Source organism: Brachycentrus maculatus, unplaced genomic scaffold, assembly GCF_059751285.1.
Source record: "Brachycentrus maculatus isolate JH-2025_06_01 unplaced genomic scaffold, ASM5975128v1 h1tg000645l, whole genome shotgun sequence".
Lineage (NCBI taxonomy): Eukaryota > Metazoa > Arthropoda > Insecta > Trichoptera > Brachycentridae > Brachycentrus > Brachycentrus maculatus.
Genome location: NW_028281381.1, coordinates 130,777 through 147,500, shown reverse-complemented (window position 1 = coordinate 147,500; position 16,724 = coordinate 130,777). Strand labels below are relative to the sequence as shown.

The following is a 16,724-nucleotide window of genomic DNA, read 5'->3' as shown; positions in this document are numbered from 1 at the left end:
TTGAGTATGATTTCGTGTTTGAAATGAAGCTTGTAGAACACGATATAGTGATTAGTTTTAATGTGCCATTATTGTTAACATTACAATTTTCTGTTTTCCACCTAAAGGAGGGGTTGGGGACGGTTGAAACATCTTTTGTGGGTACGGTTGAAACAACATATTTTTTCAGTTTTCCTGTTTTCTAGATGCCGAGAGTACGCGCAAGAAAGACTTCGAGAGGGGAGGTCGACTTGTCGAGGTATACATAATTTTATGAGGAGGTTAAAGCAGGAGATTCACTGCGAAAAGCGGCGGAGAAGCATGGATTAAACCACTGTTCGCTCATTAGATATATACGAAAGCGAGATGCATCTGGTGAAGAAGAAAATGGGATATGAACCTCACAACGAAGTTTTTAATAAAGAGCAGGAGCAGGAGCTTGCAAAATACTTGCAAATAAAAAAAAAAACAGAGAAAGAAGAGATAAGAAAGGAACATGAAATAAGGTTGAAACGGATGAAAACTAAGTGAGTCAAGAAAAGATTGGATGGAGGAAAAAGTAGAAGGATCGTTAAAGGAAAAATAATCATAATACGCAACAGGAATCATCATCAGAAGAGGACGAGTGCTATTGTCTTGTTTGTCTGTCACTGTATTCAGAGAGCAAATCCGGTGAAAAGTGGATACAGTGCACCACTTGTAAACTGTGGACTCAAGAAGACTGCACAAAAGGTGGTCTTAGCTATGTTTGCCACAATTGCGACTCGGAATGATCCCAAAGCTAGATTTTCGTTTGATTTATGACTAATAAAAATGAAAGAAGTGTTTCCTTTTAGTTTATTCACAGATTATTTTCGTTCGATTTGTTTTTTTTTAAATGCCATTGTTTTTAGTTGTTTTTGTTCATTACATATCTGCAGACTGATTAATATTGTCATGCGGTGCCATAATTATTTATAAAACAAAAATAAATAATGAATAAAACGTCTTACAATATTAAATATTGATTTATTTGCGTGTGTTTCAACTGACCCCAATCACTGTTTCAACTGCCCCTGGTATGGGGACGGTTGAAACAAATCGGATATATTTTTTAAATTTGATCTGCCATTAAAAATAACACACCGGGTACTGAAATAATACTTCCCATTAGTAGACAGAAACACACTCTTGTATTTAATGCTTATTCGTCATCGCTTGACTTGTTAAGAACAATTCTATGGACAATATAAGCAAAATTGTTTCAACCGTACCCAGTCTACCCTATATAAATATGCACTTTTTTTCTCTAAATGTACTGTTCCAGTCCAGTTATTTGTAAGCATATTATATTCTTAAGTATTTAAGATAATATTAAAATAAAATATAAAATAAGTCAGTATAGTTATATAAGTACATATGTACCTACGCCATTATGTGATTATTAGATTTATATTTGAAATAAATTAAAACACGATTTAATCGTTTCGTATAATTTTGTATAACAATGGAAAATTGTCTCATAAATATAATATGTTATTCTAAAACATTTTGTATGCAATGTTGTTCTACCTTAATAATAAAATTAAAATAAAAACTTAATGAATGTTTTTGTTTTGTTCTTCAGTAATTTACACTTATTTGTAATTATTTAATGTCAAATATTATTTGTAAGAGAAAAAATAAATTATTGTATCTAGGTTAATTTGTAAGGAATGAACTTGTATAACTAAGTATATGTAATTTCCGCAAATATATTAATGTACCTATATCTATTGAAAAAAATATTGCGTATTATTTTATTTACTCTTCGTATTGACTTTCCAACTAATCCTTTTTTCCACCTGTTGAAAATCCTTTGATTGTTGCTCGTTGAAGTCAACCAAATATATAAATAAAACTAATGTATTTGTACTCATTTATGTATTTGATTCCTATATGAAATAGGTATTCCGATTTATTTGTTTTTACTAAACACGTAAGTACATAATTTTTTACTTTTTTTAAATCTTTGATTAAACCCTTAGTAGACATTAGTTACTAAATATGAAATATAAAACAATTCCTTATGATACCGTTTTTGTTTGTAAGTAAAATCAAATATATTTTGGTAAGTATTGGAAATTGAAAATGAAAATCGTTTTATCATATTTATCAAAGTTATATATTTTGACTGAACCATGGAAGAGTGTGGATCAGGTGTGATGTTTAATAAGTTACTGGCTTCCTTTCTGTATGGAAAAGGTAGTTGGAATAATGAGAAATTGATAACCGTTGATGGTCATCGAAAATATTTTCTGGTTGAATCTGATTGAACGAATAAACATAACATTGTATTTTTCGTATTCACAAATCGCGTTAATATTTGACAAACAAAATGATATGATACACAAAAGGGAAATTAGGTCTGTCCTGATATCCCGTATCCTATATTCAGCCAGTTTAAATCATCATATACGTATTCTCCAGTAAAATACCGTCGCTTCGAACCTTCAAAAACCAAGAGGGAAATCAGATTTGAAGAGAGGGTGTGGACCGCCCTAATATCTTTTTATATATACACTTCTCGTTACTGGGTGAAACATTAAAAGGATTTATGAATACGGATATATATGATTGGGGTGTATTCTCTTCTAAATGTAACACAAAATAAGTAAAATATTTTTCACATTTTACTAACAAATAAATAAGAAAGTATTTGCTTAAGTAAAATACATAAGTGAGTACCAATTTGTAATTCATAATATTACATCCTTATTAAATAAATTTATTATTGGAATGTTTTGTTTAATTCAAACAAACAGACGTCAAAATTTGAAGTGGAACCGCAATGTTTGCAAAATTTAATGTGAATTATTTTTTTTACGTATTAGAGGAAAATATTGATTTTGATTTAGTATATACAGATGAAAATCAAATTTTAATTAATTTGACAGATAAATTTGCAAAATATTAATACAAGTGTTGGCTAATACAATATTGTTAAAACATGTTTAAGGGTAAGTTTCGTGGCTTTATATATTAATAATGTTAGCTTGAAGCAGTTGACTTGAGCTGCTTCAAACTGCTCATGTATTCTCGTACTGAGGCGATGTTCATAAAAAGAGCGGATGTGATAGCCGTAGTAAACTCGCAATATCAAATTCTAACGTTTTTATGTTCCGCTATATTTTTTTCACATTTGCATTCTCTATCGACTAGGAAAGGCAAATGTCAAAAATCGCGTCCTTTATGTGACGCAATTTTTGACATTTGCTCTAACTGAAGCGATAAAAACAGTAGATTTTTGTTGAGGATTCGCTTCCGTTACTGCATCAGTACGTCAGCACCCTAAGGCCCCGGTCACGATACAAGTGTCCATCGTCAATTACAAAAGTAGCGACGAAGCGTCATCAGTGACGCGCCCCAGCGAGTATTTAAATGGCGGCAGGTAGGGTATAAAAGTGGCACTTAAAAAAATAGTAATAAAAGCGAATGTTTTTGCCTAGAATTTCACTCATGAGTTACATAAAATTATAGTAACTTTAAACATAAAGAGTAAATCCTCTCACGAGTAGGCATAGGCTATGAAACTTAAAAAGTTGAAGACTGAGTAGGGTCATGATAAGCGGTGTTGCATAAGCCGTAGATAGATTTCAGAGCCACTTGGACGTTAGGTAATTTAAAAAAAAAATAGTTATGAAAAAACCCTTTTTTTACAAAATATGTTATACTTGTGATAATTTTTTGTTAGTAATTTGATATAACCTCCGGGAATTGAAAAAAATGTATTTTAACTTTTTTTTCTTCATAAATGATGATGGGTACAATGAACCACAGCCTATGCTTCAATACAATTAATAATAAGTTTTGTTAGTTCGATCTCTCAGAGCAACAAAACAAAACAAAAAAAAACATACCTTCATTTTTTCATCCATTTTGCTCAGATTTTCGGTATACCTTTATTTGGTAAATTGTAAAAAATAACCATATGAAATCGTAAAACGTTTCATTGTTCAGCAAACTCCCCTTAGTGACGCAGGGAAAATTGCTTAGGGTATAACATTTTCACAAAATCTCTCGAGACTATTTAGAAACAGAACTCAACGCAAAAATGCTTCCCCTTCATTATTTTAAAACAAAAAAATACGAAAAACATTTCGTTAGTAATCAAAATCAACCTTTGGGGATTAAATGAAATTACTAGAACCTCGTAATACTGAAAACAGTATTAATTATTTCCTACGTGGATTATGGGTAGGTAGGTAGGTAAGTAGACACGTAATAATACCTTTGGTAAAAATAAAAAATAAAGTTAGAAAAAGAATAAACACGAAGCCAACACATATACAGATGGTATGTACCTAATTAGGACACATTATATCCCTAATTTGAGATTACCGCAATTAAAAATGGCATTTCTAACTAAATAGATTTTACGATTCAATTAAATGTGATTTTAAAATGTTGATTAGCAAAGGTTCTAGGTTTAGATATTTAAATATTTGTAAAACTCGATTGAAAATAAGAAAAAAAAATGTATTTTTTGGAACAATATGTCAAGATGAATGTTTGGCTAGTAATTATAAACTATCGTGTGATGAGAGCAATTAAAATATTGTACACGAATATAAATTTCAAAAAGATTAGAAAAAAAAACTAAAAAGTGCAATATTGAATTTTGTATATGTACATACATATATCCAGTGGTTTTTAAAACAAAAAAGTGCCGGAACTCACTTCATGTAAGGCTTTTTAGTACAATAAATATATTCAAATATTATTTAAACATTCATTAAAATACCATATTTTATCATTTAGATGAATTATATAAATATAGATTGTAATGACGTAAGCGCAAACATTGTTTCGTCTAATTAATTTTGAAAATAAAATAAAAAATCTGTTAAAATGGTGCCGAAACGCCGTTCCACTGCATTACATGAAAAAAAGTCCTGTGTATCCCATAAGGAAAAATAAAACTATGTAGGTACGCAATACGGCTGTCCAAACTTAAAACAAAGTAATGGACATTTTTTGTAGTACGTTTTTTTGCATTTTTAGACTAAGTAGAGTCTGCTTAGTCCAAAAATGCAAAAAAAAACGTACTACAAAAAAATGTCCCTTACTGTGTTTTGAGTTTGGACAGCCGAATAGTTTCTCAATCATTGGATAGATGGCGCTACATGCATTCGCAGTTTGCTAGCGTTATGCGTCAACCTTCCACTTATTTATCCTCGCAATTCAGCTTCAAAGCATACATGTATTTTTGCAGAGGGGTAAAAGGAACCGACGCAAACATGGCGGTTACCCCAAAGCGAGACTGGCGAAGGTTTAACATTGCACCTTGGTTAGGCTGACCTTTGTAGACAAAGCAATTTATGCATATTTTAGGTAGACCAAAAATGTTTTATTTTTGGCATAAGTGTTGGCGATAGAAATATGCCCTAAAACGCCTTCACCCCTCAAGTATCCGCTCTCCCTCCGCTTACATATATCTCTGTCTCAGTTTTTCTTTTACATATATAGTGGATCCTCTTATATCAAGCACCTCTCATGACGAGTAATTCCTCATAACGAGCAAAAAAATATGTGAAAAAATTGCAGAGAAAGGGCAAGACCCTTTTTCACGACATTCACGCGTAAGCCGGGACTTCCGTTCTAGTCAAAACAAAAATGTTTCGCCCTAACGAGTAAGATGCTGGAACAAATTATGCTCGTTATGAGAGGTTCCACTGTATTCCAATGAAATTTATCGGCATAATTGACTGTCAATAAATTATTTAAAATATATTTCTTAAGATTCATAATTTAACAATCGTGTAGCTTTTTCATGCAACCAATTTAAGGAAAACTAAAGATGTTGTGACATAATAATACTACTACTACTATCATGCCGTTTCCCCTCAGGGGTAGGCTGAGAGGATGGAATGCCACACTCTTGTGTCCTGACATACACTCCTAGCCTCCTTCACATTCATACATCTAATAATTCATGCCCCCCCCTCCCCCCGATTACGCAGACTTTTGACACCACCAGATATTAGGCTCTGATTGATCTGATCGTACCAAGTATTTTTTTGGCCGTCCTCGTTACCAGTCGCAGCGTAATAATAATAATTGTGATAATAATACAAATAATAATTTAAAAAATCATTTTTCGAGTACGTGTACGTATATCGTAGTCATACAGGAAAAAGTGACCAAGTGCATTTTTTACAAAAACGTGATCATTGACTATTTGATATCTTACTAGCTTAATATTGCCCTGAAAAACATCCCAAAGGATTTTAAACTTGGAAGTATAATATATTGACTTTATAAAAATGACTAACTGCATTGATGTTTATTTTGTTGCCAAGCAAAAGTGACTTAAATAACCCTCCTGAACATTTTACCATTTGTTAGTTGGTCACTTTCTCCTGTACGACTACGATATGTTTTGTGTATGAATTCGTTATGCTATTTATTCACGGTTTCAACGAATTACAAATTACAATTTAGCGTTATTGGCTGCCAAGGGAGTACGTAAGTCTAAATAGGTTGGAAACCGCTGCTCTTCTCATAATTCGAATAAAAAGTATAAAATGTCTACATTACGTTATTTTTATTATTAAAATATTATTATCAAATAAAAAAGTGACATTTTATGATGCGGCAACACGTCAGACAAATCTATTTCGGTACATTTTTGTAATACTACCGTGAGTATACCAGATAAAACAGAAATCTGTTTTGCCGGCCTAACACAATGTTATGTCAAGTGAGCGCAAGGTCAGTTACGTCAGTGTTGTTTTGTATTGTGTCAAAATGGCGTGTCGTAATTGACGTTCGGGTGTTTTCCTTTCGTTTATTCTTGTAATTTGTTTTAAAGAGTGGATCATGTCTACCAAGAAGAAAGTAAACCCTAAACGCCATTCTCACAATGGTACATTCTCGTTATTCCAAGTGCAAGACGAGAAATCGCTCGAAAACGAACTGACACATTCGATGATTCGGTCAGCGAAACGGACGGGCAAATTGATCTTGACTTCTCGAGGACTAGGGAGAGGTATTGCGCAATTTTACTAACGCACGTACTTGCGTTTTGATAATTGAAGTGATGTCATTCTAACCTTAAATGTTTTTTAAGTTCCCGATCAAGTATGGAAACTAAATGAAATAGCTATTGTGAAGGATATAAATTTGGATTTCAACCGCTCTTCAAGCGACAAACCTTGGTGGGACACGGTTCCCATCAGCTACGTTGATATTAGTTCAAACGCCATAACAGAACTTCCGTCTGACATAAATAACCTCCCTGATTTGACAACATTATTGGTAAGTCTTTTGTAAAAGTCATATTTGCATATTTTTATCATTATTAACCTTTCCCTTCCGGTGTTAAAATAAAACGCGCGTCCCGGTGTTGGGTAGTCACTACACAATAAAAAATTAGCGATTTTATATTGAAAAAATACGGACATTCATAGCTAATCCCCTTAATTAATTATAAATTAAGTAAAAAATTATAATAATCTAGATTTATTTGCTGAAAACCTAAAAAAAAAAGTGACAACTCTCACGAAACAAGCATAGGTCCGCTCTTGTCCGGAACTGATGAGCAACTGACCGCTAGCTAGAGAACATTGAGCTTTGAGCTCCTCACGCTTACACAGTACATGTATGCAAGAGTGAGATGCGAATATAGTGTCGCGGTTCCTGCACACTCTTCACGCGCTGTTTATATATATATATAATACCTGTGATGTACCCGATAAATTCTGATTATTATTAATATTATTTTTTAAATCAATGCCTAAATATGTTATCGAAGAATACCTAAAATTTTAGCCTTGTATTTTTTATATTTATAGAGATAATATGGTTAGTAGAAGCAATGTGTACTAGGTACAGACTGCTTCATACCGGGAAGGGAAGGAGAAATTGTACTATTCCTTCGACATTCATTTTTTGCATGAAAAACGCACGTTTTTAGTTTAGTGAAACTGCCTGTAGATGCACAGATTCTCATATTCCTGTCAATAAACTTCATCCACGTTGAGGTATCAATAGTAATAAAATTGCCATAATTTTAATATTTAAAGTCTGATAATTGTTCGCGTTATTGTCTGATGGCAATTCCGTGTTTCTCAAGATGCAAACTTAAAAAAAATATTCATATGCTTCCATGTGGACCCATCTTATTGTAAACGCTTGTGTAATTTTATCACTATATGCGTAACTGACGCCTATTATTTGTTAGGGTGGTATGCATTTACTACTGCTTAACTATATCTGTTTCCCATATGAAGCATATGGAATTGACAAACTGTCTTCAGGCTCTTCTGTCGACTGCCAGCCCTCATGCATCCTGCTGAGTAAGGTCCGCATCCTGAAATTCAGACTAAGAGAAAGAGGAACTGCTGACCGATTGTCACCAGTTAACGTCCTAGGCAGGAACCTGGTGCCTTGTAAAAAAATTAACTTGTTTAATGCTTACGAAGTACATGTCTTAGCCAATTGAATCACCTTTCTTGGCGACAGTTGTGACCATAGATTGCTGTATTTCCTCGTTCCTTACGAAGGCAAACCACCGCACGCCTCAAATTCTTCGCGGGCATCCATTCTCAAAGTTGAGTATATGGCTACTCCGTGCCCTTGTAGGGTGCCATGTCTCACGGCCATATAAGAAAATAGAGCCATAGAAGTGATGCAGGCGTTATATAGGTGGTATTTGGTATTCACTAAGTGCAAATCCGGACAGCCTTCATACTGTTAAATATGGCGTGGTGCGATGTTGAGGTCAGATTCAAGAGTTTCTGGGTTTTAGCCCATTATACCACAACTTGATACCAATTAACGGTTTGCATTTAAAAAGTAAAAATTTATAACAGTCAGTTTATATTCATCATTTTATTTTATTTTTTCTTTATATTATTTTTTTGTTTTATTTCAGGTTCACGACAATGCTTTACATTCCATACCACCTCAGATTGGTGAACTTGTAAAGTTGACGACTCTTAATGTTAGCCGTAATAAGTTGTCGACTCTGCCAAATGAGTTTTATAAATTGATTGAGTTGAAATTGCTCAATTTGTCATATAACATGTTAGAGTCCTTGGATCCTGCTGTTGGGGATCTAGTAATGCTGAATAAGCTGGTAATGTAATATGTATTTGTTGACATTTTATTTTTTATTAAAATTATTACTTTCTAGGGGTTTCTTAAAATTTGGGAAATTTATATCATATTTTATCATCAACTTTGTAGAGGTAATTTTTTTTGAAATGTGATTATTATATTTTTAGACCCTGGAATAATAAGGTTTTTTTTAAAACCGTTTTTACTCTTTTTCTGTAGACTAACCCCAGATGTATTTAGACTCTGCAGATTATGCTGACAATCTGTTTTTTTTTTATTCCCGTATATTTTTAATATAAGCAGTATTTTATTTTGACCAACGTTGTCGCCTCTGAGACGAACTTAGTATTGTGGGGTCAATTAATTATGACAGCAATTTGAATACATCACTTTGGATTTGTCTCTGCAGCAATTTTCTCTACCAATTGAGGGCTGTGTTTATATTCAATCGTGCCTCTAAGTGGAAAAATTTTCTATTGTAGGTTGGATAGGTTATTAGTTAATTTTATCTAGAGTAGTGAAGAGAGATAGTTAATTTAACATTGTAATAAAATTGATTTAATGTACGGTGGTGGGTACCTACTAGTAGTTTATTAAATTCATTTTGAATTTTATTTTTGTGCAGCTCTAAAATTATATGTAACTAAAAACTGGATCCACATTCTGAACCTTGTATCAATGTCGTTTATTATTTTTACATTTAAAAACTATGATTTTGTTTCATTTTTAGGTAAATGTATATTTTAATGCATGTATATTTCATTCTTAGTAATTGTTTAAATTATCATTTAAGGGACTTTATGTGTTTATGAGAAAAAGAAAAGTCAAAATACAAAAAAGCATTTTTACAATCATTCATTGAGCGATATAATGACTTCACGATAATTACATAAATGTATAATACACATTTGATTAAATTTCTACGTAAACTTTCAAAAAGCACAAGTTATGTGTGCAGTACTTTTATTTTGTTAATTTTTATTATTATTGTTGATTTGCATTTTTTTTCCCAATTTTGCATGTTTTACATGTAGATACGTATTATTTTTAATCATTAAATGTTTATTAAGTGTAATGTATGTGGATACAGGATCTTTCTCACAATAATCTGACTTCGCTACCACCAGGGATGGGTTACATGGTCCGCCTAACAGAGATTGATCTCTCACATAACAAACTAACAGAGCTACCCCCTGATATTGTTAACATGAGAGGTTTGTTTTGTATATCATTATCTTTGTTGTTCTGTATTTTTTAACTGGGGCGTGATTCTGTTTTTGTTACCTATGAAAATGCCAATTGCTTTACAATTGCTACAAGTGGATATGTTCAGGCACTTTGAGTGTATAGTGGTTGCAGTCTATTGACTCTATTGACAGACTTGGCATTAACACATTGTTTACGGCGTGCATATATTTGTGCATTTCAGAAACCTTAGGGTGGTGACTGACCGGAGCATTTCGTTGTAACGTAACGTCATAACATCGCTCGCGGCGAGCATCAGCAAGCATCCGAAACTATGGATGGAGCGCTCGGCTCGGTGTACTGACTGCCTGAATGCTCGCATTGTAATGTGTTACGTTACGACGTGGCTTACAAAATGGCTACGGTCAGTCACCACCCTTAGATTTGTTGTGGCAGTTTACACATTTTTGTACATTTCGGTTACCTTCAACTGCATTTACAAAACACACGTCTTTAACATCTGATTTCTTGTCATGTTTACTTTGCTGTGTAGCGGATAGGTGTCGCCATAGTACAAAAATATTATCAATTCTATTTTGGTTTCAAAATACAAATTACATTTATTTGACAAACGTTACCATAACCAATGTGTCAACAACAGCAATGCACACTGCAGACTCTACATTTTCTCAGTGCTTGTAAGCACAACAGAAAGTAAATTGAAATAAACTTATACGCTTTTAACACCTTTTATCTCAAAACAGAATCAATCCCTTTTGATGAAATTTTCATTGTACCAACGGTTATAATTATTTTTTTCCAGTAGCTAACAATACAACATAACAATTTCTAAGTAGCTAATTTACTTATCTAGCACCTGTAAAAAATATGTATTTGTAAATTATCAAATGTAACTTATAATTTAACATTTTATTTTATTTTTGCCATTTGCAAATTTTACAAATTGCTTCTCAAAATACCATATGTATTTATTAAAATATTAATGAAATGTTTTTGCTAACCTGGTAACTAGTTAAATGGAGTTATCAGCTTCTAAACTATCACTACAAATACATACAAAATTTGAGTGTATATGCTTATTGTGTATCTCAAAATAATATTTTTGAATGGTGTTTTTTTTTCTTCCTTTGATATAATATTTATCTGTTTATATTTTTTCAAGTGTTAAAGTTTGGCTGACACTTCGTTTTCTTTTTAAAAATGTTTTTTTGTTTTCTGTACATTTATTGGAGATAATCCTTTATATTTTAGCATGTACATATGTATGCAGGTAAAATATTCTCTTTAATATACTTATAAAGCCCAAATGATTTTTATCAATTATTTCGTTGTCTAAAACCAAATAATATTCTAATAAAAGTAATTTGATATCGAGTATAAATGTTTTCTTACTACATTTAAATTGTTTATTGATTTACAATTACGATCAAATTATAAATTTGTATTCTTAAAAAATATCTCTAGATTGCAGAGCTTCGTTATATGGCTGACCCACTTTTTCAATTATAGCAATACTATTCAAATGATCAGAATACACGTAAGATGTCTTTATACAAGAAAAAAAGACCATTGCAGTATATTATTTATAGGAATATCCAATAAAATTACATGTGAAATATAGAATTAACAGCTTTAACTATTAAAATAATAATAAATAACTGTATAAAACAAAATTAAATCTCCTTGTAACCTTTCTTTTTGATAATATAAAAGTTTTTTGTTAATATTTTTGCATCTTTAACAATTTAATGCGTTTGTCAGGTTGGTACAAATATAGAGCTTTTTATTTTAAAATAATACCTTTATAAATATTAGAATAATCAACTCATCTGTTACAATGGTAGACGTTTTTATTAATTGTGTTATGAAATGTTACTAGACCTCCTAAAGCTGAATGTAACAGAAAATGAGCTTAAATCTTTACCACCATTGGGTGAATTGAGGAGAATGGTTACATTACACTGCAACCACAACAATATAGAAGTTCTGCCAGATTTCTTTGGATGTGCTGCATTGAAAGAAGTCCACATGGCTAATAATTATGTCAAGGTTAGATATTGAATGTAAAATTTTGAAGATGTATATATTATTTTTTTATGTTATTTATTTTATTGAGAAATTCATTTTGTAGGAAATCACTGAAGATTTTTGTGAACAGCTTCATCACCTGAAAATTTTAAACATGCGGGACAACAAAATTGAAAAACTTCCTAATAATATTTCCCTTTTCCAACATTTAATCAGATTTGACATTACAAACAATAATCTTTGTGCGTAAGTATTTTCATCATATTGAATAAAACAAGATTTTTTTTTGTTTATTTTTTCTTTTTTATGTCAACGTTATTATTTTTTTTTCTCCTTACAGGTTGCCGAGTAATATAGGTTTATTATGTCATTTACAAAATCTTCAGTTAAAAGGTAATAAATTGAACCCAAATCTTATGGCCAGTTCTGGTTCTGTCAAGGTATTAAGACAATTGCGAGATAAACTATCGTTGGAAGAATTGGACCCAGACGCAGCAAAAGCCAACGAATTTAAGTGGCCAGATAAGTAAGAAAATCATAATCCAGTGACTAACTACTTTGATTATTTTTTTTAACTCTTTTAAGCTGTTAATCATTTCTTAATAAATATTTCCAAAAAGTCATTTGAATAATTATTTGCTATTGTGTGTAAGGAACATAAAGCAAGCACTTATTCTTATTTTCAGTACATATTAAACAACATACTTTAATTTTGTTCGTATTTAGTTAGTAAAAGTTTAAAAGTTGTCATATTTTCAAATAGTCTTTCTGAATTGGAAGAGATTTCAACTGTTATAATGTATAATCATTTTATAATCAGAAACAACACTGATCTCTCGTGACAATCACACATGTCACAAAATATTTATATAAATTACAATAATTGTGTACTTTAAAATATTATATTTTTCTAAAATTATAATGCGTATAACAATAACAAAAATTATTCTTTTAGATATGAAATGCGTAAAAATCAATCTCTGATGATTTGTGCAAAAGATTTAGCCGCCATTCCCTCTGAAGTGTTTGAAACTGCTGCCAGTGAAAACGTACATACTATCGATATAGGAAAAAATAAAATCAAAGAATTTCCCATGAGGTATCAACAATATCATTCAATCTTATGATATTTAATCATTAAGAAATATATTTTATTTATTTTATTATTACCATTAATTTTTTTAGTATTGTAAACTCCGCTGAGAATCTAACTCAGCTGATTCTGTGCAGTAACCTACTTACCGGTGTTCCACCAGTGTTGGGACAGTGTGTTAAACTTCAGTTTTTGGAACTCAGCAAAAATCTAATTACTGACCTCCCCTTAGAGCTTGGGAATCTGAAACATTTGAGGGAAATCGTCATATCCTACAATAAGTAAGCTAATTATTTTATTTAGTTTTTACAGCTATTAGTTTTAATTTTGAGACTAAACTATAAAATGTCGACAATTTTTTTTAAAAATAATTCTTAATGACCTGCTTTCAAGTGCTTTTCTCCTCTTAAGAAAAATTTACATAGAATTAAATAGTATTAAGGAATGCAGAAAGAGAAAATTTTCCCACCTCTTTCCTTATACATATAAAAAATGCAGATTCTGAAGACATTGAAGAAATTTCAAAGAAGAAAATACAAAAGCTACCATAATACCAATTTAATAAAGAAATGATTTTTTCTAATTTCAAATTATACTTTTTTTTTAATATTCTTATATTGTAACCATTTTGCATTTATTAAAATTGTCATTTGAAAAAAAATGTGGATAGAAACTATTATTATAATACTAAAAGATGTAGGTAGGTTTACTTTACTTGAAAATTCATTACTTTATTTGGCATCAATTAATTATCTATTTATTTTGAAATTTTAACTGTTGTTTATATTTTATTTTTCTGAAATTATTTTTTGTATATACATATGTTACCTTTTGCAGGTTTACAAAAATCCCGAGATGCCTTTACGATATGACAAATTTGGAGATACTGTTAGCAGCCGAAAATCAAATAACAGAAATAAATGTTTCGTCCGATGCCTTGGCAAAATTGAAACATTTGGCCGTCTTGGATCTAACAAATAACGATATTTCATCGGTGCCACCTGAACTTGGAAATTTCACTCAAATAAGGTAAGATTTATTTACTTTTTCAACAACTATTTGCTTCGTGGCATTTTAGTGAATGTTTGTATAATTGTGTTTATATTTTTACAGATCTCTGGAGCTGTTTGGAAATCCTTTTAGGAATCCCCGACATGCTATATTAGAAAAGGGAACTCTTACGTTACTCTCTTATTTAAGAGATAAAATACCAGAGTAATATTGAAGTAATCATGCATTATTCTTGACAGTCAGTCAAAAACAAACAAAAAAATAACCTTCATTTACTTGCTATTAATTATGACATATGCAATATTTTAAAATATATTCAAGGCTTGCTGATTGGCTAGAACACCGCTAAAGGGAAAAAACCCATAAAATAAAGATGAAGAAGATTTGAGAGTTAATAAATTATAGTAACAGTAAATACTCAAATTGTGTCATAACTAATTCCCCTTAAATTGGAATGGAAATTTTTATACAGTACTATTTAACATAAAATTTTAATAAAAAAAATATTAATAGAGCTGAGAAAATTATCAACATCAAACGTACGAATGGAATGAGCAAATGTTGGGGTACTACTGTATTTTATTTAAGTGCAAAATAAATAAATTAATTGTTCTCTTAGAAGAATAAAATTTATTCTGTTAAAATCTGTTTACTACCCCAACCGTGTTTACACATCTCTGTTTTGTGCTCACGATGCTGGCCATACAAAAATTCTGCATACGTTTTTCCTACTTATTTTACTAGCCAAGTTCATGTGTTTTGACATTTTTCATTTTTAAACATAAGGGACGTCGCTCAGGATAAACATGATATACTAAAATATAGCATACCAGGTACTACCATTTATACATACCTTCCAGGTAAAATTTTATTGTAAAATTTTAAATCTAAATAAGTGATGAAAGTTTTAGCCATTTAACTTGATAATTATACAATAAACCTTCAGTATTCTATGCAGCTAATAAAGCATCTTGCTAAGTAAAAAGTATATTACACATTAATGTGTAGCCAAAATATATGTACACATGTATTGTGTTACAGTCATCAGTATTTTTTTACGTAAACATTATGGATCATCTTAAAGAATTGTATATTTCGTGCAATTTTTGGTTTTCTGGGCTTATCAAAAATGTACTTTCTGCATTGAATAAACTTTTAACTTGCCATTAAAACCATATCTTAGATATACCATTGAATGGTACATTAATTATAAGCCTCTCATTGTGCACAAAATTATATAATTTATGATTATTTGTCTGAATCGTATATGTTTTTATATTAGATTTGTATGCATGTATATTTAATGAATTTATTTCACAATAATCAATGGACATCAATATACATATTTTTAGTGCCATACAATTTTGATAGAACTATCTAAAAATGTGATTGCAATCTTTGGCACTTAAACAGTTTATTATCTATATATTTATTATAAATTTAATATACACATATTTATTATCTATATATTTATTTGATTACATGACAGATTAATTTGTCTTCTGTTTTAAAATTCTCTTTTTCTTAGGTTATTTTTCTATTTATTTATATGAAAATTTAAAAAAAATACTATATATTTAATAGTTTAAAATATATTTACCAAATAATAAAAATATCTAGTCACAAGAAAAAGTCAAATATAATATTTACCTACATAATTTACAAAATATCTATTATTTTGATTTTCTTTCTAAATTTTAAGTTATAATAAAATATAAATTAATTATTATTTAAATGCACCAATTTGCATATTATGTTATCAAAATTCATAGTGATAAGTTAATCTCAAATACATATATTTTTTGCCTTTAAAAGCAATATTATTTTCTTATGCATTTTAGCTATAGGAATAATTGTAAAAGTTTATTAATTTTTGGTGTTTGGTTTTAGTATTATTCGACTTTTATTGTCTACAAGTTTAATTTTAATAAAACTACTTAGTTACCTTTTTTTTAAATTCACTTCATTATAATATTTATGATTAGTTATACATCACTTTTGAATGTATTTGTGTAGTGTGTTAGGTACAATTTCTTTTTTAATATTATATTATGTACAATACATATGCCATCAAAAAGTAAATATATATATTTAAAAATATTATTTATTGTGGATTTTAAATTCAGTCTAATTATCCTGTCTAGTTTGCTTAATTATATGAAATATGTAATTCTGTAAGTTCTTATAAAGCGAACTGTTTTATCTTATTATTTTATCGATTTGTATATAGTAGGTCCCATATTCCAAAAGAAGTTAGTACAAACTTTCCAACATATATTGTAAAGTGTCTCCCACCAATTTACAAATATTGATATTTTTTTTGTTA

The 16,724-nt window shown here is 30.3% G+C and overlaps 1 protein-coding gene across 1 annotated transcript; it reads left to right on the top strand.

Moving 5' to 3' along the window:
• The first annotated feature begins 2,819 nt into the window (after window positions 1–2,819).
• Window positions 2,820–14,770, top strand: LOC148300861 (leucine-rich repeat-containing protein 40-like). The gene is made up of 12 exons (XM_088274199.1): window positions 2,820–2,957; window positions 6,812–6,988; window positions 7,070–7,257; window positions 8,876–9,079; window positions 10,151–10,274; window positions 12,146–12,315; window positions 12,398–12,540; window positions 12,635–12,820; window positions 13,250–13,393; window positions 13,480–13,668; window positions 14,225–14,416; window positions 14,501–14,770. Exons 1-12 carry the CDS (start codon window positions 2,948–2,950, stop codon window positions 14,604–14,606), a joined length of 1,833 nt encoding a protein of 610 aa, XP_088130325.1. The 5' UTR covers window positions 2,820–2,947; the 3' UTR covers window positions 14,607–14,770.
• The last annotated feature ends 1,954 nt before the right edge of the window (window positions 14,771–16,724 follow it).

Coding starts and splice junctions, on each gene's coding strand:
- LOC148300861 (XM_088274199.1), top strand. Junction 9,080..10,150: donor TAGTAATGCTGAATAAGCTG/GTAATGTAATAT, acceptor ATGTGGATACAG/GATCTTTCTCACAATAATCT. Junction 12,541..12,634: donor ACAAACAATAATCTTTGTGC/GTAAGTATTTTC, acceptor TTCTCCTTACAG/GTTGCCGAGTAATATAGGTT.